Here is a 26,858-nt window from a genome sequence, read left to right on the forward strand (position 1 = left end):
AACACTACATGCTCAGTACCATACATGGTCTTATTTCATCCATACATAAATGATTATTTCATCAAAAGAAGAAAAAAAGAGAGAGAAAGATTTGTTCTTTAAAAAAAAACACAAAGATCGATAGGAAACCACAGAATGGTACGTACAGAATGCAAAGTATTGTAGACAAATTAAAGCATCCTAAATCCTCTGATTTGATGGTTTCTTTTGTTCTACAAATCTTTTCCCAAAAATATAATAGTGAGGTTTAACAAACTGTTCTCATTTGCCAAAAAGAATGAGACCGGTGGGGTGTTGCTATGGAGAGATGGTCCTGTCTGTCTCCTGCCTGAAAGGTAATATGAGGATAAAGAGACGGGGCAACCGAGGCAGACGGAGCTTCAGACACAAAGGAGTCGGTGCTGGAGTCGGTCTTAACGGAAAAGTGATAAGACAGAAAGTGAAAAAGTACTGTGTGGTACAAAAATGGCAATAACAGTTAATAGTTAATCGTCTGCTTTTGTCTCTGCGATGAAAAGGCAGCACCGTAACAGCATGTGGGTTACTCGGGGACAGCAGTTGAACCTACATAGCAGCACTGTGCTTTATTATTCATTTCCAGAGTTTGGGTGATTGCACCATCATGAGAACATCTGCAAAACAGAATAAATGAAAAATCAAGCACACTCATTGTGTGAGGTACTATACATGCAAGAGAAAGATGATGGGAGCCGGGAAAATGTATCCATCATCCAATATCCATGAATGCTATATCACCACTACATCTGCTTTTTTGTTTGTTTTAATTGACGAGATGTGGCGTTGCGTTACCATCGCCAGCGCAGTGTGTGCGTTGTTTACCTCATTATCTCCTAGATGTTCTACATGTGTTTAGCACCACATAATTAGCTGTAATGATGCCTTGCATTGCTGTGGGAAATATTGCAGTGACAGGTATATCGTGATTTAATGACCTAATACAGTTTTTAAATGCAAACAGGAAGCTTGTTTTTTTTTAATGGCACTCAAAGTTCAGAGATGCATTCTCCCTTTTAGGAAACATATTTTTATCAAGGTTCATAATGGTTGTAAAAAAATGATTTCTCCTCTGGTTTAAAGCAGTTATTTCAATATGTCATTGATATTTAATGTTACAGGGAGAGTTTTAAGGGGCTTTAATGCTGCATCCCTCAGGGTTGTTGATCCTGCTTTTTTCAACCATCCGGCTTAATCTAGAAACTTAACTGAACTCTTGTTCCGATGTCTGCTGGCCCATGCTGCGTGTCTTGCACACAAGCAGCACACAAATTAATCCAAATGAATAAGCGAGGAGCAAAGAGGCTGCTTGTCCTCAAAACCAATCACTTCCTCGATCTGCCGACTCCCCGGCACAGCGGCCCACTGCCGCCCTTGGTTGATCTTCCACGAGCATTAATCAACAGATCAGCATTCGGTGGAAACGTCTGACATCCATCGCTTTCGAATCTTGCACACATTTAGGTCAAGCAAACACGCTAAATCTCCCCGTGGCTTCCCTCACGTCAGTTCAGCAAGTAAATACACGATGTAAGGAGTGTGTATGTTTCCTTTCACTGTGAGGATCGATTCATATGCTGGGGGAATCTTAAGATCCCTCCCTTGGGAACCAATTACTCACAGTTTTGGGGAGGCTTTCATCTTGCACATGTGACCCCTGAACATCACTCCGGGCATAACCACCACCTCCTGTAGCGACTGAACCCTGTGCACCATGACTAACCTTCTCGGCTTATGACACAGGCAGCTAATAAAAACTGATCACTAAAGAAGAGGGGCTCGGGGTGGGTTTGTCTAAAGGGGTTTTGTCTCAAAACATAAGGAGGCAAATGGGGCTTGGGTTAACCCTAAGTTCATAAGTAAATATGTCTACAACAGAGTGAAGTGAAGGCATCACGGAGATGTCTGTCTGTCGGTGTGTGCGAGTCTGCGGGTATATTACCTTCCAGGCCAAAATCTCCTCCCTCCACCTCCTCCATCAGAGGAATTGCCAAACAGCTGGTTGCCATGGTTTCAGTTGTCCTTGCACCAATCAGTAGCCATTTTACTGTGAGTCCAGGGGGGGTAAGCCTTCCACAGTCTGGCAAATAGCAGCGATATGAGCAGAGATTAGCATACATCCAGCCCGGAACAGCAAATCCTTGCTCAAATATCTCTGGGTTAGTGGAAATAACAGTGGTCTGGTCTATTTTAGTCTCGTGCCTCATTTTGTCTATTTGAAATGCTTCTTTGTTAAAGAGCAGCTGTGAGGCGAGACAGCCTTTTATACATGTCTTATGCACTGTGCTGTTCATTGACAGTTTTTGGCAAACGCAAACAGATTTAGATGTTTGATGAATTGCTAAAGTCTGTGGCGATGTGACGTCATGGATAAATCAAAGCTATTGTTGTTCACGCATAAATATTCCAGGAATTATACAATACCTCATTATTTTTTAATAACTCCGCAATTAGCAGAATCTTGTGACCTAAACATCTTATTGATGTATCAATGAACCCTAATGAGAAAGACATTGAATCTCTATAACAGGACTGAGTCAGGTTTTGATGAGTCAAACATTGTTAATGTAAGAAGAGGGCTCCCCCTGCTGGCCATGTCGGACATAGGCGATACATTGAATGGTTTTTGCCAGTTCAAAACCTTTGGCTATATAAAATGTTTCTATAACCGCCATCTAATGAAAACCCTGTATCTCCACATTTGGGGATTTGGAATTTTTCATCCAAACTGAAAGATAAAGTGTTCTTTTTTTTTGGGTTGAAAACAATTATCCTACTTGTCAAGTCAGATAACACAAAAAACCCATGGTTACAAAGCCTTAATCAAAAATACCAAAATAAAAACAAGATGGTGATGACTTTCATGAGACAGCTACAACTTCAAATGTCCTCATTTTTCAGAAAAAAGTAGCTGAGCCCCCTTTATCTTTAGGACAAAAAGATAAGATAATGTGCTATACACCCACAATCAGCCCACAGGTATCATATATTGGCCGTATGATTGACAGTTTCCTCACCCTCATGTTCACTGTGTTGCATCTGATGGGACAAGACTATTAATGTCATAATCATAAGCCTATTTCATGGAAGATGTTCAGTTTCAGGGTCCCGGTATTGTGCATGCGAGCTCACTGCCACACTGTCGTGACTTATTTGGACATTTCAGATTGAGCAGAACCTTCGTAGGTGTTATCAGTGACACCTGTGCTCCACCCAACTTCAACCTGACTTGAAGTCTAATTAGCTAGATATAAAGGGCCTCTTCACAGGAGACGTTTTGACACGTCATAGCAGGGTAAACCCAAGTGGAATTATTAAAAATGAATTATGGGTCCATTCCATTTAGCGGCACCGAGTTAATGTAATTAATTACACCTGTGCTTACCCTGCAATTGCTTGTCAAATGGCTGCTGTGAAATTAGCCTATTGGAAACACCTGTGAAAGTGTGCAGGGCCTTTAAGTAGTACTCCCATTTAAACTTCTGCCAAACTTTTAATACCTGTTCTGACATCCAGAAGAGCTACTATGACTCGTGATGAGTCAAACATGAAACTGCAAAAATATATATTTTCTTTGCTTATATGAAGTGACACTGAAATCATTTGTACCTTGTATCCATTTAAGATGTACACGTATTTAAAACATATGAGCTGAAAAGAAAGTTTGGTTTTAAACTCTTTTTACACTCATGCAGAGGGATATTTCAACAAAATTCCTGATTTTAAAGACTGTGACCTTTTTTATTTATTATTATTCTTTTGATGAATAGACAGCAATGCTATTGATGTGACATGCATATACAGACATTCCCCACCAGATGTCAGCATAAAACTTATTTGACTTGAACGCCTCACCTTGCCCCATCCAGTTTATGAAGCAATTCTTTCATCCAAGCAGCACACAAATTATTTCACATATAGATAAACCCTCTTTATAGTCAGTGAGCTAAGGCATATTTGCTTTAACAAGGGTGCATTCACGGCCCCGAATTAATGTGGGAATGATTGAGACTAACAGTGCGTGAAAAGTAAATTTCGTCCAGCATGTGTGCTGTTTACACACTAGTAAAAAAAAAAAAAAAGAAGTGTGTTTGACTACAAGGTGTTTGCGTGTGTCGTCCCCCACCTGGCCGTTGGAGGGTGCCCTCCCTCCGGTCCTCCGGTCCGGCCCAGCCTCGGGATCATTGCAGCAGGTCCCTCGGGTTCCAGCCGCTGATCCCTCTGCGCTGACGTCAGGAGAAATGGCGGACCAGGATGGCAGCGACGCATCTCCTCCCGAGTCCCAAGGTGAGTTCCTACAGACAGAAAAGTTAACTTGAACGACATTTTGTTTCCTTAAATAGGACGAGGCGTTGTTTTAAGCACTTTCTCGGCTCCGAGTGGCTCCGGTTGTTTCCGTCTGGGGGCGGTTTGAACGCTGAATTACAGAGCGAGCCGGTCGGTCATGGGAGTGGGATTAACTATCAAAACCGACTCAACTCAGGCGCTGTTGCTTAACGTTTATTAAACCTGCTCTATAAAAAGCCCACCAATGTTTCTAGTCGTACCTTTTCTGTTGTTGTCGTTGTTGAAAGACATTTTTAGCTCCTCCGGTGCTCGCGGACACCTGTTGCTGACATTTTGAAAAGCCCCTTCAGTGGACGTGACAGGTGATTTTTTTTTTTTTTAATGGAAATTAACAGAGCTGTAGAAGTTAGCTAGTTTATCTTCTAGGCTAACGTTAAAACTTTTGTTCCTGGCTCTGTTTGTTATTCCGTCCAAAGTTTGGAGCGGCTTCTTCATACCTCAAACTTTTACTACAGCACCGGTTAACAGGTGCGACCCTAACTGTTGCTTTACGGCGTCGTCTCATGTATCGTATTAACGTCAAAGCTGCGCCATAGCAACGTTGCGTATTTAGCTACTGCTCTTGTTCTGAGTGGTGGTTTGTAATTTAAATCTCAATTTTGTCTCAGTTTAAAACATAAATAAATAAATACAAATATTAGGCATAAAGCAAAAATATAATGGTGGTGCGTGCAAACTCCTGTCAGTCTGGTAATTTCTCTTGTTTGGGGCAAAGCATCCATGCAATAGCCGTTTGTCTCCAGTGATGTCGCCAAAGTCAAAGAGAGAATAAAATCATGTATAATCCACCTTTTATTTAAAATTATAAAGCTGAATCACAAACAGCCGAACATTTCTGTGTGGTATATTTACAAGTGTATTTGCACCTTTGGGCCACACCACTATGATAAATCAAAACAGGTCTTTTCCATTAGCTATTAATGGCAAAATACCTGCAGTGACATCACATTGGAATCTTGTTAACGCAGTGTTTTAGTCCCTGAATTACCCATCCATCTTTAGGGTGGGGGGGCTGATTAAACATTGTTGTAGGCGTGTCAAAGTTGTCTTAACTGTAAGTCAATAACCTCACCACCTTTGCACGCTCCGTAATATTTGCTTGGGGGGTTTGAGCATGCAGAATCTTACAAATTGCAAATTTGACTGGGAATTTTGAACTGTTTCGTAAGATTTTTCACCTTTTGACCATCTTGGTCATATCTCTATGTTGTGGGTCAGAATAGCAAGAAAAGCATGCTGGCTTGTATACTGCAAAATGAGCTGATGCAGTTGCACGTCCAGGTATCTTTTGGCATACTCTATTTGATATACTTTGTATTGGGACATACATAAATCGTATGGTTTATGTATTTTTCTCCTTTAATCGTTCTATCTTCACCATTATCACCCTCTTTCAATTTTTGCATGAATGTCTGCTTATGTTAGCCTAATATAAACCTGCTCCTATCTCTCAGCATCCATTTTAAACAACTTCCTTCCATATATGCATTATTTATCTGATATTCCCATGCTGCTGTGAACTGTGGAGACACACAGTCGACTGCACCACTGCGTCTTTGACCACAACAGTGAAGCTGGCTCTAATGTTATGACTGCCCTACGGGATTATCAGATGTTTTCTCAAATCTGCCATTCTCTAATCTGTGCCATCCAATAGTTGCCTCATAATATGCCTGCACAAAAATGCTTTGTATAGCTTTTATACTACTTTAAGGCATCTGATAGCTATGGGGTCATGTTACCAGGTGTGAATGTGTTGCAGTTCACCTACCTATTCATCCCTTCATGCAGGGTCTTTTAATTTTGTTGTGCATCTTATTTTTGTTGTATTTTATACAATTCCAAACCTCATGTCACAAAGGGCTTCGACAGAATGAGCTTTTAGCTTTATCTCGCTATAAAAAAAATCTGATTGGCACATCTAAATACTAAAAATATGCATGTGACATATGCTTTAAAATAACATTTCTTTGCTGACAAATCAACAACGACAGGAAACATCATCCTTTTACTTTTAAATTGTTGTTCATCTTTTGAATTAAACATGACAATAAGCTTAAATGCTTGCATTGCTCACTGTATCTGTTTATATATCGGCATCTGTCTGAGTTTCTCACACACATGGAATATGTGTGAGAAGGGTGTGTAGCCTCGCCTCTCCGGTTTATGTCTGAGGGTAGGATTTCAGAATTACTCTAACCTGCAGGGACAACGATCAGATTGCTCTTTCATGAATGTGCGTTTGTACAGCATGTTGCCTCAGGAGATGAGGCTGCAATTCTTGTCCTCCTGAATGTCTTTTATATCCTACAGTAGTTACTTGAAGGCATTGTGAATATTTGATATGTTACTGTACATAATACTCTGCTCTGAAAGAGTCTTTATGAGGCTAGTTGCTGAGCAAACGTTTACTTTATATGTAGGCCAACTATGGGAAGAAATGCATCTATTGTAGAGACATAGGATTACTTTAGCACCGGGGTGCATAACTTAAATGATAATGATGCGATCCTCATTCCTCTATGACACAAGTTGCATTGTGTCAAACTTACAGAAATATAGTTTGCCTAAAACTGACAAAATGCGATAAACATACTGAGTTTCAGGATCCCCCAGTTTCCCCATTTCTTATCTTGCTTCTTTTCTAATTATTTTGTAGCATTGATGTTTTTAACGACAGCATCCCGGAGAAAGATTTCAAGCTGTCATGCTGGTTGTTTAATCTCCGTGTGTCGGCCTATTTGCTTTGGTAGACGTGAGCTTAGCCTGAACAAGCACATGAAATGGCTGTTCAGGCTGGTGTTTGCACTGCAATTGGACGGGGCTCTTTTAATGTGGCCTGTGATAACTTTATTGCCCTGTTATTTCTCCCTTCTGTCCGTGGCACCCGACAAACTGTGTCCCTAATAGCTTCAACTGCTCCACACTTCTCTCTTCAGTGTGAAATGAAAGTGAAGCACCACTTAGAATCCGGTAATACTGTTCAGATATGACTAGTGATCTGCAGATTCTTACTTCTTTATCTTTCTGTTCCCGTAAAGAGCCAGCAGGACATGAATGTAAAGATATCATATTAATTGTACTACTCCCAATATGTCAAATAGATGATGGGCTCTTTAAATGCAGAATGGGGCGGGGACATAATAAACCATGTGCTCTATGAACACACCCCTTCCACAGAGGCAACTCCAGCACTGCACTGTTTGCTTTGGTGTGTGCATAGACGTGCATCCCGACTTGTGTGTGTGTGTGTGTGTGTGTGTGTGTGTGGGCATTATATTAAAGTGTGCCTGTCCTCTGCTCTCTCGCCTCCACCCTGCCACTGCATCACTGTTCCATGCGCTGCCGTTGTCACGGAAACCCTTTACCGGTACCGGCTTACTTTCCACCGCTGGATTTGCACTGAATATTTCAACGGTCGTGCTGACCTCTGTCACTCGTGTATCTGTGGGCCATCGGAGTGTGTGCTGTACAGTCAGTGTGATGCTTCTGACAAGTTTGCCTTGACAGAATAGGCCCAGCAAGAGAGGAGCGAGGAGGGAGAAGGGTTGCTGCAGTAACAGTAGTGACAGCAGCAGCAGCAGCAGCATCCTCTTGATTCACTCAGCTCTTGAGTGAGGAAGTCAAGGGAGGTGCCATCTTTCCAGCTTTCGACTGAGCCAGTCTCGTGGATTAAGTCTTCTTTTCTAAGCCAGACGACAAGAGCTCATCCTCAGACTCTGTTGCACTCTCTATCTCTGTCTCTACACCGGGCGCCGCCATCGTAAGCTGTGTTTCCATGGCACAGTGGGCAGCTCCGTTTCCCTCTCTTCATGCTCCCAATCATCATCATCACTCTGACCATTAACCTCCTTTAACCGTCTCCTTTTTATCGATCACGTCATAATTTAATTTCCTCCATCTCTACTGCCCATTCTGTTGTCCCCTCCTCCTCCTCTCTTTTTTCTGCTTGCTCAGAAATGGATCAGCAATGTACAGCCAGTGGAATTGGCTGTTAGCATTAACTTTTAACTCCCTACATCGTCACTGAGGAGAAGGCTTTCAGTTGCTTGCTGTCCATCACAATCGTCTGGCATCCTCCACTGACCTGCCCCCCCCCCTCCCACCCACCACTGCAGGGTGGGATGGGTAGGGGTTGGGTGAGTTAGCCAGGGGCTCGAGGGTTAGCAACAGGGCAGGTCATGCCAGATAGTAAAGGACAAGGAGGAGGTGGAGGTGGGCTCTCGCGGGGCAAGTGGAAGCTGAGGAAGGGAGGCAGCCGTTCAGCCATCCCGGCACTCTTCACCATCACTGAGGAGGAGGAAGGGCAGAGACGGAGAGATGCTCGCAGGAGGAAGACAAGAGGTATGGAGGAAAAGGATGGAGGGGAAACTGACAGGGATGTTGAAGTGGAGAGCACCATGTGCACGCTCTAGTACTTTCACTGTTTGAGCTTCATTTAAACTCTTACATTGTGTGCTAATGTGTGTGTGAAGGCTTTCATATCTGGGACAGAGAGGCTACCAGGGCAGAGAAATCTGAGACCAGTCTCCAGGGAGCCACAGGAGTAGACGATATAAAAAAAGATCTGAAGTTGTGGATCATTAATTACATGCATACGTGTGTATTTGTTACCGTAGTAGGACGTGAATGATGTATACGTGTGCCAAGAGCTTGGGCTGGGGTTCAGAAGAAAAGTCCTCTTAACCCATCATGCTCAGCCATCTGAAGACAGGTGGCTGACAGGTCTGATGAGAGAGCGGTGTGCGTGTGGAAACCAGCTGACAGGGCGAGATTGGGTCAACACAAGGGCAGCAGATCAGAGCGAAGGTGCAGACTTCTTCACGTGTACCTGGTTATGAATGCATCAGTGAGCAGAGCGGTCGGTCGGTCGACAGCACTGCAGTCACAGCAGGCATAAATATGCTAACTTTTAACTGATATTCTCTTCTTATGAACGTCTCCATTCATTCATTTCATTTTAGAGTGGACGTTATCTGCTGTTGGGTTGCATTTTCAGCGACAGTTGGTTTCAGTAACCTGTTTCTGTCTAAGTATTACTAAGAATTAGCATGGGAAGGCTATGGGCCATGTGTCATGGCTGTTGTAGTATTACAGACTGATAGTCACTGGATGTGTGGTTGTGCAAATGTAGGTCAGGAGACAAGAATATAGAGCAAATTGAGATTTTCAGGGTCCTTCTGGATCTGGAAAATGCTGCTGCCCCTAAAACAGAAATATACTCTGTGGTGTAAATGTTAAGTCAGCAGTGCTGGGAGAGGTTTGCAGTGGAATTGTGATGCAGTGCGCACCATGTATATGCATTTTATTATCCATTATACCTTTTATTTTGAAAGGTGAAAAGAGAACTTGTATATAACTGATTGACGAAGGGTTTCTTCTTTGACTTGGGGAGACAGAAGGGTGATCAAATATTAAAGATTCAGATTTTCACCTTATTCACCTAGCTTCCATCAGTCTTACACAGCTCTAAGCTAATCTGACTCAATGTAACTATAGTTGTCTGCAGCTTAATGGTATAAAAAGGACAATACAACACAAAATAACTATCTGACTATTGCTAATTACATTTCCTGTAAGTGTAAGGCATGATTCTCATACTCGTAAGGATTCTGTGGTTTTCTCATGGGGCAAGTATGTACAGCTCACTTAAAGCATGAATAATAGAGGAGAACAGACCGAGACAGAGAGGGGAAATGAAGAGATGATTGTTTGTGTGATTCAAGCCTGCAATATCGGATACCTACTCAGTTGTTAGACACTATTTTAAAATGACAGTCATGCTGGGATACTGTCTGTATTTCAAAGATGACAAGTGTAAGTATGATGTATGGCTCAATAGATTTAATAGTCAACAAACATTTATATACGCCCTCATTCAAGACTGTTTGTCATGTTGAACCTTAGCCAACCTTTTTTATTCATCAGGAATAGAGCTGGAGATGAGGTTTGGCTCAGCATAGGCTGTTTGTTTTGGTTGGATAATTGCATTTTACTGATTCTTAATGATTGACCTGCCCATCTCATCAATTTGGATGCCAACTCCAAACTAATCAATCACCACTGTCTAATTACATTACAACAAACAAGAATAATAGAGAATAATATAATATTTGACAGCAGCTGTTTCAATTATTTGTGGTCCTTTTTGTCAAACCTGCTTTCAAAAGCCATAATGAGTGACCAGACGAACCTCCCATCATCTGAGCTCAAACCTGTACCTGCCGTGTGCAACACATGCTGAAGCATCGTCCCCTGAAGGCACCTCTTATCCAGGTCTGACTGCCTGTCCCGGGGCTACAAAGGAGGACTCCGGTCCCCTGCCCCCTTTGCCGCCCTGTTGGCTGGAGCTTAGCGTTTAGCTTAGCATTAGCAGCGGGCTAATCCTCTCAGGCTGCAGGAGAGGCAGGAACCACAGTGAATGCTTCCCTGCTACCCACTGGTCTGGACTGCACAGCATTAATCGCTAACTCTGACCATTTAATCTGACTGCCAATGAATACAGATAGATTGGGGGTGGGGAGGATCTGCACAAACACACACACACACACACACACGCAATCCAGCTCTAGGGGAGGGAGGGGCAGATTAAACAGTCACACTCTCACTATGTCTCACTCTCTGTCTCTTTTACACACACACACATAAACATGCACACACATGGACAAAAGGATGGGGGTTGGAGAGTCGCCACGACCTGTCTCACAGTCAGTTGGCTCTCGACAACAGTGACACCGACCAAAGCCGACCCCTCTCTCTTTCTCCATACCTGCTTTCCCCTTTGGAAAGAGGTCGAGTCCCTCTTTCGGTCGTTTTGGATTTTCTTTCGTCTTATCTTTTTCCTTCATCCCTACACCGTGGACTTTGGATCTGAGCTGATCTTCCCCGGTGTAAGATGTTTGCAAGAAGTAGGAACGTTGATTCTGGCCCTCCGATCTGACTAGTCGGACCGGGGCACTAGCCGGGCATTCAACAGGTCCCATCCTGGCATCGACATCCAGGGAATCATGCGCCAAACTCGAGGTAAAGACTTGCAATTTGATCTCAGGACGTCTACAAATTTCAATGATACATCGGCACAGGATGGGCAAGGTGAAGGGTACGGAACGAACAGATACAGTCCGTCAGTGAAAGAACTTTGTTTCGGTTTTTACTCCAGCACATTGGATTTTAAATTAAACATGACTTTGAGGTTAAAGTACAGGCATTCAGCTTTAAGTAAAGGGTGTTTGCATCCACTTCAGGTGATGGATGTATTTTTAAACTACTTAAACGCTATTGTACTTTGTGTTTTGTGATATCCTCTCTTCCTCTCGGTTGATGGAATATGAAGGAAGCAAAAGGTGGTCGGGGTCTTTGAAGGATTACTTGGAAGTAGCACGATGCTCCAGATGAATTGGTGTGTTTGCAAAAGCTGTTAAACGGCTTCCTGGTGCACACGGGCAAATATACTTTCTGCTTTGGAGCGTTGTTTGTTTAATGACCTCAACAACAGCTGGATGGTGAGATGTAACAGGAGATGGCGACTGCATGTGATGGTGTATTAGTAGACGATTGTAGAAAAGCTTTGGCTCAGTTCAGTTTGACAGCCCTAGCAACTCTCCTGCGACTCTGATCCACAGGATGCCCTTTGACCTCAGCTGACCTGGTATTTTTTTATTTATTTTTTTGGCTCTGTCTGGGATACAGTGCTGCATCCATAGACATTTTCTTTTGACAGTCAAAGTGAGACGGCTCCCTGCGGCATCAGGCCTTGTTTTCTTCAGTCTAGCTCAAGGGCTAGTGCTGTATCATGCAAACACACATGCAAATATTTTCATAAGTGGACATTGTCTGTTGTAAGAATTCCAGTAATGACAATATGGGCCACGTTGTGTCTGACAGACCTACTGTATTTAGACCCAGCTTCTTCTTTAATAAACACCTGTTTTCACTGCTATTCCTCTTTGTTTAGATTTATCATATTACTTCTTCCTGTATAGATCCTTATTTCCCACAAGAATAATTTGCATGTGTGGGAGTGGGTATTTCAATAATTATTTTATGCATTATTTTTGCTCAATCGTGAATCATTTCAATGCATGCAAGTATTCTACAGTTTTAATAATGATAGTATATATTATGAATGGATAATTGTCATTCATTGCATTCGTTGTTCCATTGTGTTTCTTTGCCATAATTTGCAAAAGGGGAATTGTTCCCTATTTGTGTGGTTCATAGCATTTCCAGCAATTTCCAGTGAAGTGCTTCAGTTCAAATTAAGGAAAGTGGTTCTGCTCTGAGCCCGTCATCACTGACTGTTTGTGTAGTGCCTCGTTCAGTTTGTCAGAAGGTCCACTTCATCAGTCACTAGAAGTTAACTTCCACCAATGGAAAGAGCTCCAAGTGTCTTTTTGATGCAGATTAATGGTCTTATGACCTCTTGATGGAGGTGCTTATGTCCCCTCCGAAAAGCCATTTACAAATTTCCATTGTAGTATTTGACTGCAGCACATTTTACTCCTCTCTCTCTCAATGAGCTAATCTTTTGATTCAAGAAAATTACTTGAGGGGAAGTAACACATTGACTAGACTGTTGATTGTAACCTGGCCCAGCCCAGCCTTCCCTGTCATAACAATAGCCATTATGAAACCAGTTCTAAGGCTGGTGCAGCGGAGCCGCGGTAGACCTGGTAATACTCGTGTACACACCTCTGTGGATGTCCCATAGACTGTGAAATGCAATACCTCTGCAGCTATAACAGCTTCGTCCATCTTCTCCTTTTGTGAAATACCGCAAAAAATCAGCAATGGCAGTTTAGTTTATAACATAACACAAGGCATGAAGTGAAATGAGTGAAAATCATCATGCTTTGGTTGCGTTTATTTTGCCTTTTGTTGGATGCAGAACAGATTGTACTGTATGGGAGTGGCATGTCATTTTAACATATATACGGTAGTATACAGTATAACACATGGGAGTCAGTGCAGTAGTTCTCAGTCCCTTTGTACCTGATTAATATCACACAGACTACTCTGGTCATATATCCATGGTAGCATTTAATTATGCAAAAAATAAGAGTCCACTTGCAGCCTACGAAACGTGCACTTTGCCCCTCTCTTCCACCGGCATGATTGTGCATAATTAATGGAGTAGTGTATTCAGCTTGTGCTATTTCAGGTTGAGTCGGTGTGTTTTTTCTTTTTTTTAGTTGAGTCTGGGTCAGGGCGACTGATTTAGTTCAATCTCCAAACTTTCTAGGACAGACTGGTCTCTGTGGAGACACAACTCTCTCCCTCTTTATCACACAAAAGGGATGTTGGAGCATCTGTTCTGCACAACCACAGTACCTCTGCATATAGTGTACAATTCCTTTAGTTAGTTAGTTGCCACCTTAATACTGTTTGTCTTTGGATCCTTGCCTAATCACACCAGCTTTTTACCCCAAATCACAAAGGTGTGCAATATTTGTGACAAGCCCATCTGTTTGGGCCCAAATGTTGAGTCCTGTGTCGGTGTCCAGGAGGCTGAAAATGCTGAGTCACCCTGAGCCCTGATAGTGTGTGCCATTAATCAATAGCCTAGCTCTGAGCTGAGTGGAAACACTGCAACACAGAGGGGGCATAGTATTGTTTTCCCCCAGTCTGTTTCCTGTTAGGCTACTCTGCAGAAGCCTGATTTTAAATGTTGCCAAACAGAGCTCAATGGTGCAATAGAGGGGCCGCACATGGAGACTGTCAGGTTGAAGGTGGACTACTTTACATTTGTTTTGGCGCCCCCCTTTCTTAATCAGTTTTGCATCTGTTTTTGCATTCCTCTTGCTGGTTTGCATACACATTATAGCTACACACACAGCTATTCTAGGTTTAGACCGTACATTACTATGTGTCAGACCACACTCAAATGATTAGTATAGGTTACTCTTGTATTCATGTGTGCTCCTGTAATGAAAACGTACATCTAAAACAAGTAGTAAAAGTGTATTTTTCAATTAAAATAATGAATTCCAGCAAGGTGAGAGGACATCAATAACGTGTCAGCGATGCCTGATTTACCTGAACTATTACTATATTCATAACCCAGATTATTCTACGAATCAGATACTAGCAAGAAAGAGTCAGTATGCAGAGGTGAACTGTATTGAATAAATACTAAATTATGCATGAACATAACTGCTGAAGTATTCAGTGTATTTTTGGTCTACCATGGTGTTGCATGCTTGACTTCAGTACACCATAGACTTTCATGGTGTGGCTCTTTCTCATTGATTTACCTACACACCTGTAGAACCTCTTCTGCGGTGGTTCCTCCTGCCGTTGATGACTTCAAGAACACATTTTGCGATGGTGACACATACACACTCAGCGGGTGACATTAATAACAGCCGCCTGCTTTCATGGCTGGTAATTAAATTGTTCCCACGTTTGGATCAGCCACAGAATAATTAAATCATTTTTAGCAGTGCACAAGGCCAAGGCTTTTATTCCATGTATTCCTGCTTAAGGCGCTTGTCGTGGTTGTAGATGGCTTTGGACAGAGACTGTTTTAATTAAGTGTGGGGTTAAGGTTAGCTTTGGGACGACAACACTGGCTTTGCAAAGGATAATTGATAGTAAAAGGCAGTCATGAGGATTGACACCTTGTGGATTATATTCGTTGAATATTTGCTGACCTTGGAGGACATTATTGGCTCCATAGTTGGTCTATTGCAAGGCCCTGGAAAGCGTCATGGTTACCACCAGTGGATGTACTGAATGTACTTGAAATAAATGCACTTTACTTTATGCCTCAGGGAGAGGTTGGTTTATTGAGCTGCATTTACTTACTTACATGCATACAATTTCAATCGTGGCCTTGATAGAAATACCTTGTGTTTGTTGTTTTCTCTCCATGGCCACTCCATATGTATTATATTTCATGTATGGTATGGACACACTGCAGTGCCTATATTTGATTGTTTTCCCCCCCATGGAGGGTAGCTCTCTGGAGATGCTGCTGAATATAACATGTTTATTGCAGCTGTGATGTAAAATTATGTTTGTCTATCCTTCGGTCTCTTTCTGTCTTTTGTTTCCTCTCTTGGTGTCTTTTTTTTGTCTTGACACTTGGCTTGTTTGTGTCTCTCTCCAGAGTCTTACTCCCAGTATAAATCGGAGGATGGCAGAGCGTCTTCAGCCGGCCGCCCCGGCTCCTCGGGCTCCGGGCAGACCTACACCCCCACCTTGACCCCCACCCCGACCCCGACCCGCACCACCACCAGCAACAGCCCCAGTAACAATGCTGCCACCAAGACCGGTAAGTCACAATAGCATACGGGGAAACATTTCTCTCACGCTCAGACAAATAAAATGAGACATAAAACACTGTGCAGTTTAACAGTCGTTTGTGTTGCAGACTCGTTGCTCTTCAACAAGATCGACGAGAGACAGAGGTTAGCCCGTGAGCGCCGGGAGGAGCGTGAGAAACAGACCGGTGTGTATTCTTTAACTGTGTGTGTGTGTGTGTGTGTGTGTGTGTGTGTGTGTGTGTGTGTGTGTGTGTGTGTGTGTGTGTGTGTGTGTGTGTGTGTGTGTGTGTGTGTGTGTGTGTGTGTGTGTGTGTGTGTGTGTGTGTGTGTGTGTGTGTGTGTGTGTGTGTGTGTGTGTGTGTGTGTGTGTCTGGGCTGTATATTAGTGTGCAGGAGGCTTTCAATCCATCCCTCACTTTCTTTTGGGTCTTTCCCTGACTTAACTTGCTTGGTACCGTGGTGAAGTGCCCATTTCTCTGGTCGTTACATAAAGTCCAGGCTGGAGCCAGGCCACCCCTGTTGCCATGGGCACCAATGTTACATAATGGATCAGGCAATGGGACAGGGTTTAGTGTGTGAGTGACATACCACAACAGATGGGTTTTAGGAAGGTCGCCGTCTGAGTATGTTATTTTTATGACTGAAGTATGTTTGTCTTCATAGTGTTGTGCAGTGGTCATACCTCTGGCTCCGGCTGAGGGGTAGAAGGATTTTCTTTGTGTAGAGAGCTAAATCCTAGTCACATGACCCATCACACTGCTGCTGTAAGCCTGTGTGTGCATGTGTGTTTGTACACATGTCTGATTTTTTGTGTGTGTGTGTGTTTGTTTTAGCACACACTTATGCATGGGCATCAAATCATTACTATCATTATATATGCACTGTGCCTCAGCTCTCAAGGAGGCCCAGTGGCAGGCACGTGAGGAGCGAGCCAGGCAGCACTATGAGAAGCAGCTGGAGGAGAGGAGGAGAAGGCTGGAGGAGCAGAGGGTAAAGGAGGACAAGCGACGGGCTGCCGTGGAGGAGAAACGACGGCAGAAACTGGAAGAAGACCAGGTCTGACACGCATGGATGGTCACCAGGATTTATGAGATATTCACTATTCACCTTCACACACACACACACGCGTGCTCCCATAGTGCAACAAATCTACTCCTCATGAACAGGCTAATAAATATCAGTTTTTAGTGAACCATTTACACGCCCTATGCCCTTTCTGTCCTAAGTGAGTTGGAGTTTGAACTTTACTGCCATCTCCTATCTCCCAACCCTTATTACCCTAACGTATTTCCATGTACTCACACGCCACATCACTGACTGTAGGGAGCACCGTGTTGCTATGCCACCCATGGATTTTATGACAGGATGTTGATTTGGGTTTTGAATTGATAAATTATTGATGATTGTGAGGCTGCAGAAGAGGAGGAAGATTTTGACGTACTTTTACACACGTAGCTCAGGACTTGTTTGCGCTTCCTGTAAACCACAAAGCCCGAGGACAAATTTAAGCAGAGTGAGATAACCGAGTGGTTTGCTTTCATTTTGAGTCTGTTGCATAACGTCAGGTGTTATCTGCCAGGTACCTGTACAACCGGTGTGTGCACAAAACACACTTCATGGTCTTTGATGGTGCATCTTTGGGCGTTTTTTTTGTTTGTTTTGTTCATTGTCTTATTAATCCTGGTTATGTTTTGTTGTTTTCCTGACTGAAGGTTCGTCACGAGGCAGTGATGCGTCGGACGTTGGAGAGGAGCCAGAAAACCAGGCAGAAGACCAACCGGTGGTCTTGGGGAGGGGCACTGTACACAAACACTCCCAGCACGCCAGCAGGTACTTTTACACATCACACAACTACACACTGAGAGCTGCAGAAACTCACAACACCGAGAGTATCAGTGCCTTCGGCTTCATTCAATACTTTAGCAGTATCATCTCGCTGATGTCCGACAGTGTTTCTCTTGTGTAAATATGTCTGGCTGCCTCTGCGTGTCAGTATTGTTCTGCCATGTTTATATTTGATCTTTGCCGATCCCCTGCCCTCTGTTGTTACTGCTGATTCACACCCTGCTCTGCTCCTCCCTCTCTCCCTTATTCTCTAACTCTACCTCTCTCTGACTCACATTCTCTCTCTCTCTCTTACCCTCGCTCTCGGATCTCCCTCTATCTCCTCTCTGCTCTTTGTTTCTCTGCCATTGTCCTTCCCCCCCCCCCCCCCCCCTCCTGGTCCAGGTTTTGTCGAGTCGGCTTTCCTCTATCCACTCGACCTTGCTGGACTGGAGCACATGCAGAGTGCTTTCAGTCTCTACCGCAGATACGGCGTGACCTCCCAATGTGAATATTAAAGCACGGTGTCGGTTAGCCAGCCAGTGTTAGACCGCTGGCTCTAGCACTGTAACTGTACAGCACCATCATAGCACTGGCATTAGTGTCAACGTACGTCGATGTGAATGGCATGAATAGTGTTTGTAGCAATCCAGTTTTTCACTTGATTATATCCCGAGAGAAAGGATCATCCAAACCATTTTAGCTCCACTTTTTAGGTTACATAAGACCCATTTAGCACTAATTAATTTGCTCGTAGTATTTTCCCCTTTTAGCGACATGTTAGTAGTGTTTTCCATATCTAACCCGATTTAACAGAATAGACTAGAGTAACCCTTCAAAGAGAGATTGCTGGCTCCAGCTCTCTCTCTTCCACCTGTTTAATATATCACAAGTTTGCTTTCATCATGTTTCTTCTTTGTTTCTAGATGCTGACAGGCGGTCAGTGTCCACAATGAATTTATCCAAACACACAGATCCTGTGATTACCAAGCGCCTCTCCTACTCGTCTGCCACACTCCTACACTCACCAGACCGAGGTAACACACCTGAACTTCAACACGCCAATGTTGTTCATGACAGTATCCACTGCTTGTGGCTGTGTCTTGTGTCATTTGTGTTTTGTTGTGACTCTTGTGACATTCTTACCAATCGTTAGTGTTTTATTTTGTTTTATTTATTAGATAAGATTTTGGTGATATTCATACAGACAAAAATCTTAATTATGTATAAAGAATAGTCCAACATTTTGATAGACGTGCTTTCACTTTCACTTTTTTCCTCAGAATTTGATGAAAAGTTTAAATTGATATATTTAAAAGTGCATATCAACAGACGGATATGGGTCTAATATTGATCCATCTCCTTGTCTAACCATTTATTATTAATTCTTAATAAATTATGTAGATAAACATGAATTGAACCGTTAGATCATGTATTCTTTGATGTGTATATGTTGCTGACAGGCTTACAGATGAGAACAGCCTCCTCCCCTGTCATTAGCAAAGCTCAGTCCAAACCTCGCCTACACCAGGGAAAGACCATTCGGCACAAAAACACAGGTGTTTTCTGGGAACTTTTTTTGCAGCTTGATCCCTTTTATATCATATGTGACGCACTTTGTTGCAAAGCGAAACAATCATGGGCTGGAAACTGTTGAGGATTTCCAAACAGAAGCTTATGTATATTTTGATTATCCTGCGTTTTGTCTCATTGATATTTTTTTTTAATAGATGTAATGTGTAGCTATACAATCCTTCTTCTCCCACATGCATTTTTTTTCATCAGTGCACCATTGTAGCTTTAAACGGGGGTGCCATCTATTTGACAACTGAGTTAAGAATTTAAAGTCCTACATTACAGAATATGATGTGAAATATTAACAATAACATGTACTACATACTGTATATGTGATTGTGTTGGTACCTCTCTGTGTTTCATCAGAGGGATCAAGATTCCCCCCTTTTTAGCATGACCCCTTTCTCTAATCCTCTGTAGGATAATCTTTTTGTTTTTGCGGGAACACTCGTTGCTGTTTTGATCCCAGCAAAAAAAAAAAAAAAAAAATCAACACCCAACATTTCAACCATCAGACATGCACACAAATTAGAAATTAAATGAAATCCATACCATCGACCTTTGCAGTTTCCAGCCCAGTAGTATCTTCGCCGCTCACCTGCAACCTTGTACTCTGCTTCATTATCAGAGCGAGCAGTGCTGCATGTTTCGCCTGATAAACTCTCCTTTGTCTATTTTTAAGTTGGCAAATCAGGTTATCGTGGAGATAAATTACTTGTTGCATTGTTGCCTTCTACTTAATAAACTACATGTTATATACAATATGACTGCATGACCAAATACTTAAATGTACTTGCATAAAAGCTACTTTCACTTGCTTAAACACTTCTTGAACTATTTTCCAGATGAATTCATATATTTCTTGAATCTTAATGACCATTTTCTTAAAATGAAGATGTGTATGTCCTTTGATCTACTGTTTATTTGAATGCTCTCCTCCCCGTGTTTGCTTTTGGTTTGCACTTCACTCCAGGCTGTTTGCTTCCCGTCGTAATGAACAAACCGGTGCATGCAGGTGTATGTGTAACACAGCAGCCTGTGCATGGTCCCGACTTAAGCTCTCGCCTACACTGTCACGTATACAGTAATTACACGTACCGTATAATATGCATTGACCGGTTGCTTCGGCTAATCAGCGGGGTGGTTAAGAGTTTAAGTTGTTATCAAACCTCGAATGTTACGTGTGTGTCTGCTCAGGCCTGCGCCGCCTTCCGTTGACGCCATGGGAGAGCAACGTGGTGAACCGCCTGCAGCAGCCAACGCACTCCTACCTGGCACGTAGCCGCAGTGCCATGAGTCTGTCTGGAGACCAAACAGGTAATATGCACATACATCCTCCTGGCGCTCGTGGTCAGGAGTTTTTAGGGAGCGGAGGATGTCTAGGAGTGCGCTGAAACACTGAAAACAGAATCACAGTTCATTGTATTTCAAGTATTTATGCTGTTCATGTGTTGGCCTCTTGACCAGAACGGTTTCGGATGTTAATCAGATTTGGCCAGACTTAAAGCATTACACCGTCTGAAACTTCCTTCACCAGCCTGTATCAGGCACTCAAAGCTCACACACACACACACACACACACACACACACACACACACGTGGGTCTAAACAAGTGTTCTCTATTAATATCATGTCTCCCACTGTCGTTACCACAGCAACTATGGCTTTAGATGGTTTTGTTTCTTTGTCTTTCTGCTGGTTTTGTGAACCCCTCTGGTGAACCATGACTTCATTAATGTAAATGATCACAAGTATAAAATATGAATGAAGATGATTGGTGACAGAGAGCCCATACAGTCTATAAGAGGACCCCAAATGATGCTTTGTTTGTTTGTTTGTTTGTTGAAGTGCACTCGTTTCCCTAACATTTTACAGCATCTTGTTGTTGCCCAGAATCTCTCGTGTATTTCTTCCATTGTTCTGTGTGTTTTTTTTGAATGATCACACTATTTTAACACTTTATCGACCAACAAACAACACGTCGTGTCTTCTTTTCCTCTACTGTGTACGTTTTTATACGCTGAGCGTTGTCTACACTGTGTGGAGGTTTACTCGTATTTTTCTGCACGCTCACTTCCTCTGTCATGTCAGGTCTAACGCTTCTATAATAAGTAGTTTATTCTGACTGAATAGTTTTTAGCCTAACAATGTATTAGCAGTTGTGCTTCCAAATAGTAGCACTAAAGTCTTCTTTCTCTTCTTCTCCGTTTCTGCCAAACATCTTCTTTTGATTCCTCTCCTGGCCTTCCCAAACTCACGCCTTATCACTCTTGTTCTTGTTGATTCATCTGACATCCTTCCCTTCCTCTCCTTCCCGACCTCCCCCTGCTTTATCAAACCTACGCTCACCTCACACCGCCTCGCTCCATACCTTCCTGGTAACACTCCGAACTCCCGCCTCGTACATCACCGTAGCCATGCCTGTTTGTCCTCGCTCAGTGTCCTGCCACCCCATGGGCTCCATGTCCTTCAAAGCCCTGCAGGCCCAGCCGCTTCCTCATTGCCGCAGCCAGGACAGGTGCCTCAGCAGGGGGACGGTCTCGGCTTCCACCACGACGGCTCGCAGGAGGACCACCGGCACCACACAGGTGGGTCATGCCATCAACCTGCATGTGCTTGTCTGTGTATCCACAACATCGGTTCTCCATACATGAAGACCGTTCCAATATTGTCAGGAATGTAAGTTGTGACAAATGCCAGGTGCTTGTGTGTTTATGTGATGAATTCATATAATAATCAACTTGAATCTATTAACTGTAATATATCTGAACTTGAGGTTGAGTTAGTGAACAGTGGAGAATTTTTCAAATCATTTTTAATTGTCTTACTTTGCTCAGAATAATAAGCGATTGTTTATTGCTGCTCTTCTTCTAATTCAACTATTTCACAGTCAGGCACAATATGAGAGTATATGTGTGTCTCTTCTCCACACACACACACACACACACACACACACACACACACACACACACAGACACACATTACTGTCGTCCATCTGTCTGCTGCTTTGTCACAGCTGATACCATTAAGGTCTTAGAAGGAGGATATCTTCTGTACTTTATATTCCACACAGGGACCCAGAGACGCATACATAAACCATACCTTTACACAAACACATTCATAATTCACTCTCATTCCAGCATACCACTTATATAGCAGTTATATCATGTATGTGCCATGATGTCTAGATATTGTATACTGTAGTTCAGGTTTTTATTTTACCGTCTCTACAGACAGGACATGATGTATGCCCTGTGAGTTGGTCTGTGTGAGAAAAGGTTGATTTTAATCTCGGGAACAGCTCCTTTTTGTTTGTTTTTAAGTTATTGCCATGGCTTGGTGCCAGAGGAAGGCCGTCTGAGTCTAATCCTGTTACTGATCATCTTCTGCTGCTGTCAGTACGGTACAAACTCTCTCTGTACCACCGGATTACTTAATGGGTTGCTCAGGACGTTTTTGTGAAGAGCTATTTCAGTGACATTATGCTGCCGGCTCACCTGACTTCTGCCCATTTTGAATAATCTTTTCTCTTTTTTTTTTTGTTGGTTTATGTCATTGTTTCCCTCCACCTCCTGCACCAATAGCAGAAGGACCGTGACCATGTCAGGAAGTCGTGGAGCAACCTGTCACTCCCATTGGCTCCCATTCTGACTTTGCCCCCCAACAAGCGCTCCTCTTATCAAGTCAAGAAGAGCGGCAAAGTGACAGCACCCTCTTCTGGCAGGTAGGAGAACACACCCACGAGGTACATCAGCAGAATTGAGTTTTGAGTTATGGATTATTGGGACCAGGGTGGGTGAGGATGTAACAAGATTTTGGGCGAATAAGTAAACCATGTTGCATGAAAACTGTTCAAATTCTTAAATAACACTATTAACTAGCAGAATCACATCTGCTCTTATGTTTTGCCAATACTTTGTCGCTATCTTTTCTTCCGCCACACAGGCCTCCACTTAAGCCGACAGGTCGCCCCCCAACCCCGAGGCAGCTCAAGTCTCCGGGGGCAGAGGACCCTGGAAATCTTCGTCCTTTCAGGGTCACACCTGAGAGCCCCCAACCCATCAGAGCCCCCGGAGAGGAGGAAGAAGAGCAGGTCCCCAGTCTTCCTCAGCCTCGACCTCAGCCAGTGGGTCACAACAAGACCAGTAGTGAGCAGACACCACCAGCAGCCAGCGGTCAGTTACAATCCCACATTGTTTTTGTTTTTTTTAATTCATCAGTTAAGAAGATAAACTGGCTGAAATGTAATTTATGATGCCTTCCAGAGGTTGTAAGCAGTCCTCCAGCCCACAAGCCTTCAGCAGGCACCACGGATCCAGAAGAGGCGAGTCGCATCCTGGCCGAGAATCGACGACTGGCCCGGGAGCAGAGGGAGAGGGAGGAAGAGGAGCGCAAGCAACAGGAGGAGCAGCGGAGGTGAGCTTGGCTGGCTGTTTGTGAACATGCGTGTGATCCAGAGTCGTGTGCAAAGAGTCTAAAGCGACCCGCGTCTCAAACAGGTTAGCGCAGGAGGAGATGTCTCGCCGTAAGGCCGAGGAGCGAGCGAAGAGGGAGGAGGAGGCTCAGCGTCAGGCGGAGGAGATGAAAATTAAGAAGGAGGAGGAGGAGAGAAAGATGGAGGGAGAGAGACTTCAGAAAGAGAGGGAGGAGGCAGAGAGACTCCAGAAACAGGTCAGAGAACATGCGAATAAAAGACTAAACTTAGAAGACGTCTGTTGATCTCACAATAAAGTGTGTGTGTGTGTGTGTGTGTGTGTTAGAAAGAGGAGGATGAATCTAGACAGAGAGAGGAGGCCGAGCGACTGAAGCAGGAGAGAGAGAAACACTTCCAGAAAGAGGAGGCTGAACGCCTGGAGAGAAAAAAGGTGACGAATGCTAACACACACGCACACTTATATTATTATTATTATTATTATTATATTATATTATAATTTTCCTCATGAGCAGTGCATATAAAGGCTTTGTTTTTTCCCCACCAGCGTCTGGAGGAGATCATGAAGAGAACCAGGCGTTCAGACCCGGCAGAGAAGGTAACAAAGTAACAGAAATGTGATATCTGACGAACCATCAACAATCTGAGTGTTCATTCTCTCTTTATTCTTTCCCATCCGTAGAAAGTTGCTCCTAACAGGAATGGAGACAATGCAGGTAACTGAATGTAACTGTTTCTATAATCTTATAATGATTCTATCATCATATATTATTAGAAAAATGAATCATCACTTTAGCAGGAATATGGAACCTTTTAAAATATATCATATGGTTGTGTTATGAGTTGTTCCCATGATGGTGCTCCTGACTGCTGTGTTGGTTTCCTCTCATCACCAGTGAGCCCTGCAGCTCCTAGTCCTCCTGCAGGGATACCGACACACAACAGCAATGGCAACGGTCGCCAACCTGACCCCAGCACCACAGCACTAAGCCATCCCGACCAGAGGTGGAGTTGCACTTTGGGCTGTAGATTGGCACATTGATGATGTCCATGACTGTAATGAGCGTGACACTTTCCTTTCTATCCTTTTTTTTCCCCAGCGAGAACGGGGAGTTTGAAGAGGTGATTGTACTGCCTTCACATTCCAGGTTGTCTCCTACTGAGGGAGAGGAGGAGCAGCAGCAAGAGGAGGAGAGAGTTCCTGTCTTAGCCTTCAGGGAGAACGGTCTCCTAAAGCCTCTCAGTGGAATAGAGGATATCTCAGCCCAGCAGGGACCAGGTCAGGCTTTCATTTGTCATTAGCTACAACATCACTTGTTCTCTTGGTATAGTTGCAGAGGATGTCGCTAACGGTGACAACTTTTGGTGTGATCATCCTTTAGTTTATAGTATAGTTTATCTCCGTAGCAGCTGACAATTCTCCTTGTTGCCCTTGGTTGTTTAGATGTTGCCTGATGCCCCGCGACACCGAGATGATTCCACACCCAGAGACAGGAAGTGAGACGGCCAGAGAGAGGCAACGCAGAGCTGTTGAACTGAATCAAAGCAAGGACTCGCAGCAATCACAGCCGGACCCTTCCGGAGGGTTCACTTTCTCACCCTCCCAGGACAGAAGAGCACCGCAGCCGTTTTCCAAAGATGGTGATCTCCCTAAAGATCTCCAGAGAGAAGTCCCCCCCCTCCCCCCCCCCTGAAGAAACTCTCTGGGGAACAGTCTGTCTCTGAACACGATTACACTTGGTCACAATGTTTTGTGTATAGCCCCCAAACGACCTCTATTCTGAAGTGAATGTCCTGAAGTCGCAGGAAGATTGAATGCCTATTCCATTGAGTGTGTGTGTTTGAGTGTGTGTGAGTGAGTGTGTGTGTGTGTGAGAGATTAATCATGTAAACTGAGATCAGCTGAAAAGACTTCAGCCATGATACTTGAAGAGATTTTTTTTTGTTTGTTGCTGTAGAACAGACTGTAATGGGTTTGATAAAATCAGCAATGTGACGTTTTAACTGGAACTCACACTCTGAATTACAAGGTTTCATTGATTTGCTCTCTTTAACTGGAACCTCATAATTCAACGTTTCCATTGGAATGTTACAGCGGAGACGGGATATAGGAATAATGTCGGTGCATGAAGTTGTATAAAGACTACAGGAAGGTGTCATGTAATGTAATATATATGTTGCTGTGTCTACAGAGTTTAAGAATAGAGGTTATTATTGGGGTAAGACGGGGGCGTTGGAGTATTATGGAGTTTAAGTTAAATAATGACTAAATGAAGATACTGTTCTCAACTGAGAATTAGGGTGTAAATTACTGATTTTTTTTTGTTTTTAGTTTTATTTAATTGCTGTACAGATGAAATGTGATTCTTTGTTTTGTCCTCCATTCTGTCTTTCTGTTTAAATAGAGGGGGGAAACCCATCTGCTTTGACGTTGTCCTTCTCTTACATTTGTTTCCTTTACATTTACCCCATCAGTGCTGCTTCCTGCCACGCTGTCAAACTCAGCGGCGGTTTTCGAGGACTCCGCTGTAATTTCGCCACCTTTTGTTGGAGGTTGACTTTTGTTTTTTTCGCCAAGCAAATGCAAAAATGGATTATAATAATTTGCTGGCGATGTTAATTCTGAAATAATCTGATTTGTTTGATCTTTGTGATTTAAGGATTTAAAGAAGAAAATGCTGCTAATTTTGACGTTCCTTTGCCTTACCGCATTGTAGAAAGAATGAGGTGACTTGTCTTTCTCACTGAAGTTAAATATGCATTCCCAGCGTGAGCTTTGACATTCTGGCGACATGCCGTAACTCTTCGGTGGCTTCTGTTGCTTGATTTATGTTTGTGAAGTATGAAAACTCATGATGAAATGTTATGTCACCATGTAAGAGCAATACTGTCAAACAACTGGTCCTTTATACAGCTTTTCACTAATGAAAGACACACCAGGGGGATTAAAATAAAACACTGGAACCAAACCGTTACACTTATGTGATATTCACTTCCGGTAATGCTACTCTCTTAGCATTTGGTTCTGAAACCTTTGCACTTCATTTCTTGTTTGTTCATATCTTGCAGTATCACCAAACATTGAAGGAAACCTAAGAAAGATGACCCTTTCTTGGTTATGTAGTGCTGGTTTCTTCCAGTATTACACATATTATACAACTTAGTCTGAAAATACATTGCATAATACATGCATATCCTATAAATGATGTTTAAAAGTCTATATATTTTATTAAGACTGACCATGAGGCTTGGAAAACTAACAAGCCCTTTACATTACAGGAGGGGCAGTGAGCGCTCTGAACCGCTGTAAAGCTGAAATCACTGTACAACTGTTGCAGCTGTACTGTTTGGCAAGAAAATAAAACATTTTGAATTGATTACCTATTCGATGATGTGGT

General features: G+C 43.1%; 1 protein-coding gene across 12 annotated transcripts; it reads left to right on the forward strand.

The window, feature by feature from the left end:
* The first annotated feature begins 4,168 nt into the window (after positions 1-4,168).
* Positions 4,169-26,804, forward strand: map7b (microtubule-associated protein 7b). 12 transcript variants are annotated; one of them, XM_084031310.1, is made up of 20 exons: positions 4,169-4,302; positions 15,473-15,637; positions 15,737-15,814; positions 16,522-16,685; positions 17,342-17,459; positions 17,859-17,960; positions 18,380-18,490; positions 18,917-19,012; positions 20,226-20,345; positions 21,444-21,616; positions 22,613-22,752; positions 22,974-23,203; positions 23,294-23,444; positions 23,528-23,699; positions 23,789-23,893; positions 24,008-24,058; positions 24,143-24,176; positions 24,357-24,465; positions 24,561-24,739; positions 24,905-26,804. In XM_084031310.1, the coding sequence occupies exons 1-20, from the start codon at positions 4,257-4,259 to the stop codon at positions 24,913-24,915; spliced, it is 2,355 nt and encodes a 784-aa protein (XP_083887436.1). In that variant the 5' UTR covers positions 4,169-4,256; the 3' UTR covers positions 24,916-26,804. The 12 variants fall into 12 exon arrangements, with proteins under 12 accessions (XP_083887436.1, XP_083887429.1, XP_083887430.1 ...); XM_084031305.1 differs by lacking the exon at positions 4,169-4,302 and adding an exon at positions 8,481-8,706 and having other exon boundaries at positions 22,616-22,752; XM_084031307.1 differs by lacking the exon at positions 4,169-4,302 and adding an exon at positions 8,484-8,706 and having other exon boundaries at positions 21,468-21,616; positions 22,616-22,752.
* Positions 26,805-26,858: the final 54 nt, after the last annotated feature.

This window comes from Eutrigla gurnardus (genome assembly GCF_963514095.1).
Source record: "Eutrigla gurnardus genome assembly, chromosome: 16".
Lineage (NCBI taxonomy): Eukaryota > Metazoa > Chordata > Actinopteri > Perciformes > Triglidae > Eutrigla > Eutrigla gurnardus.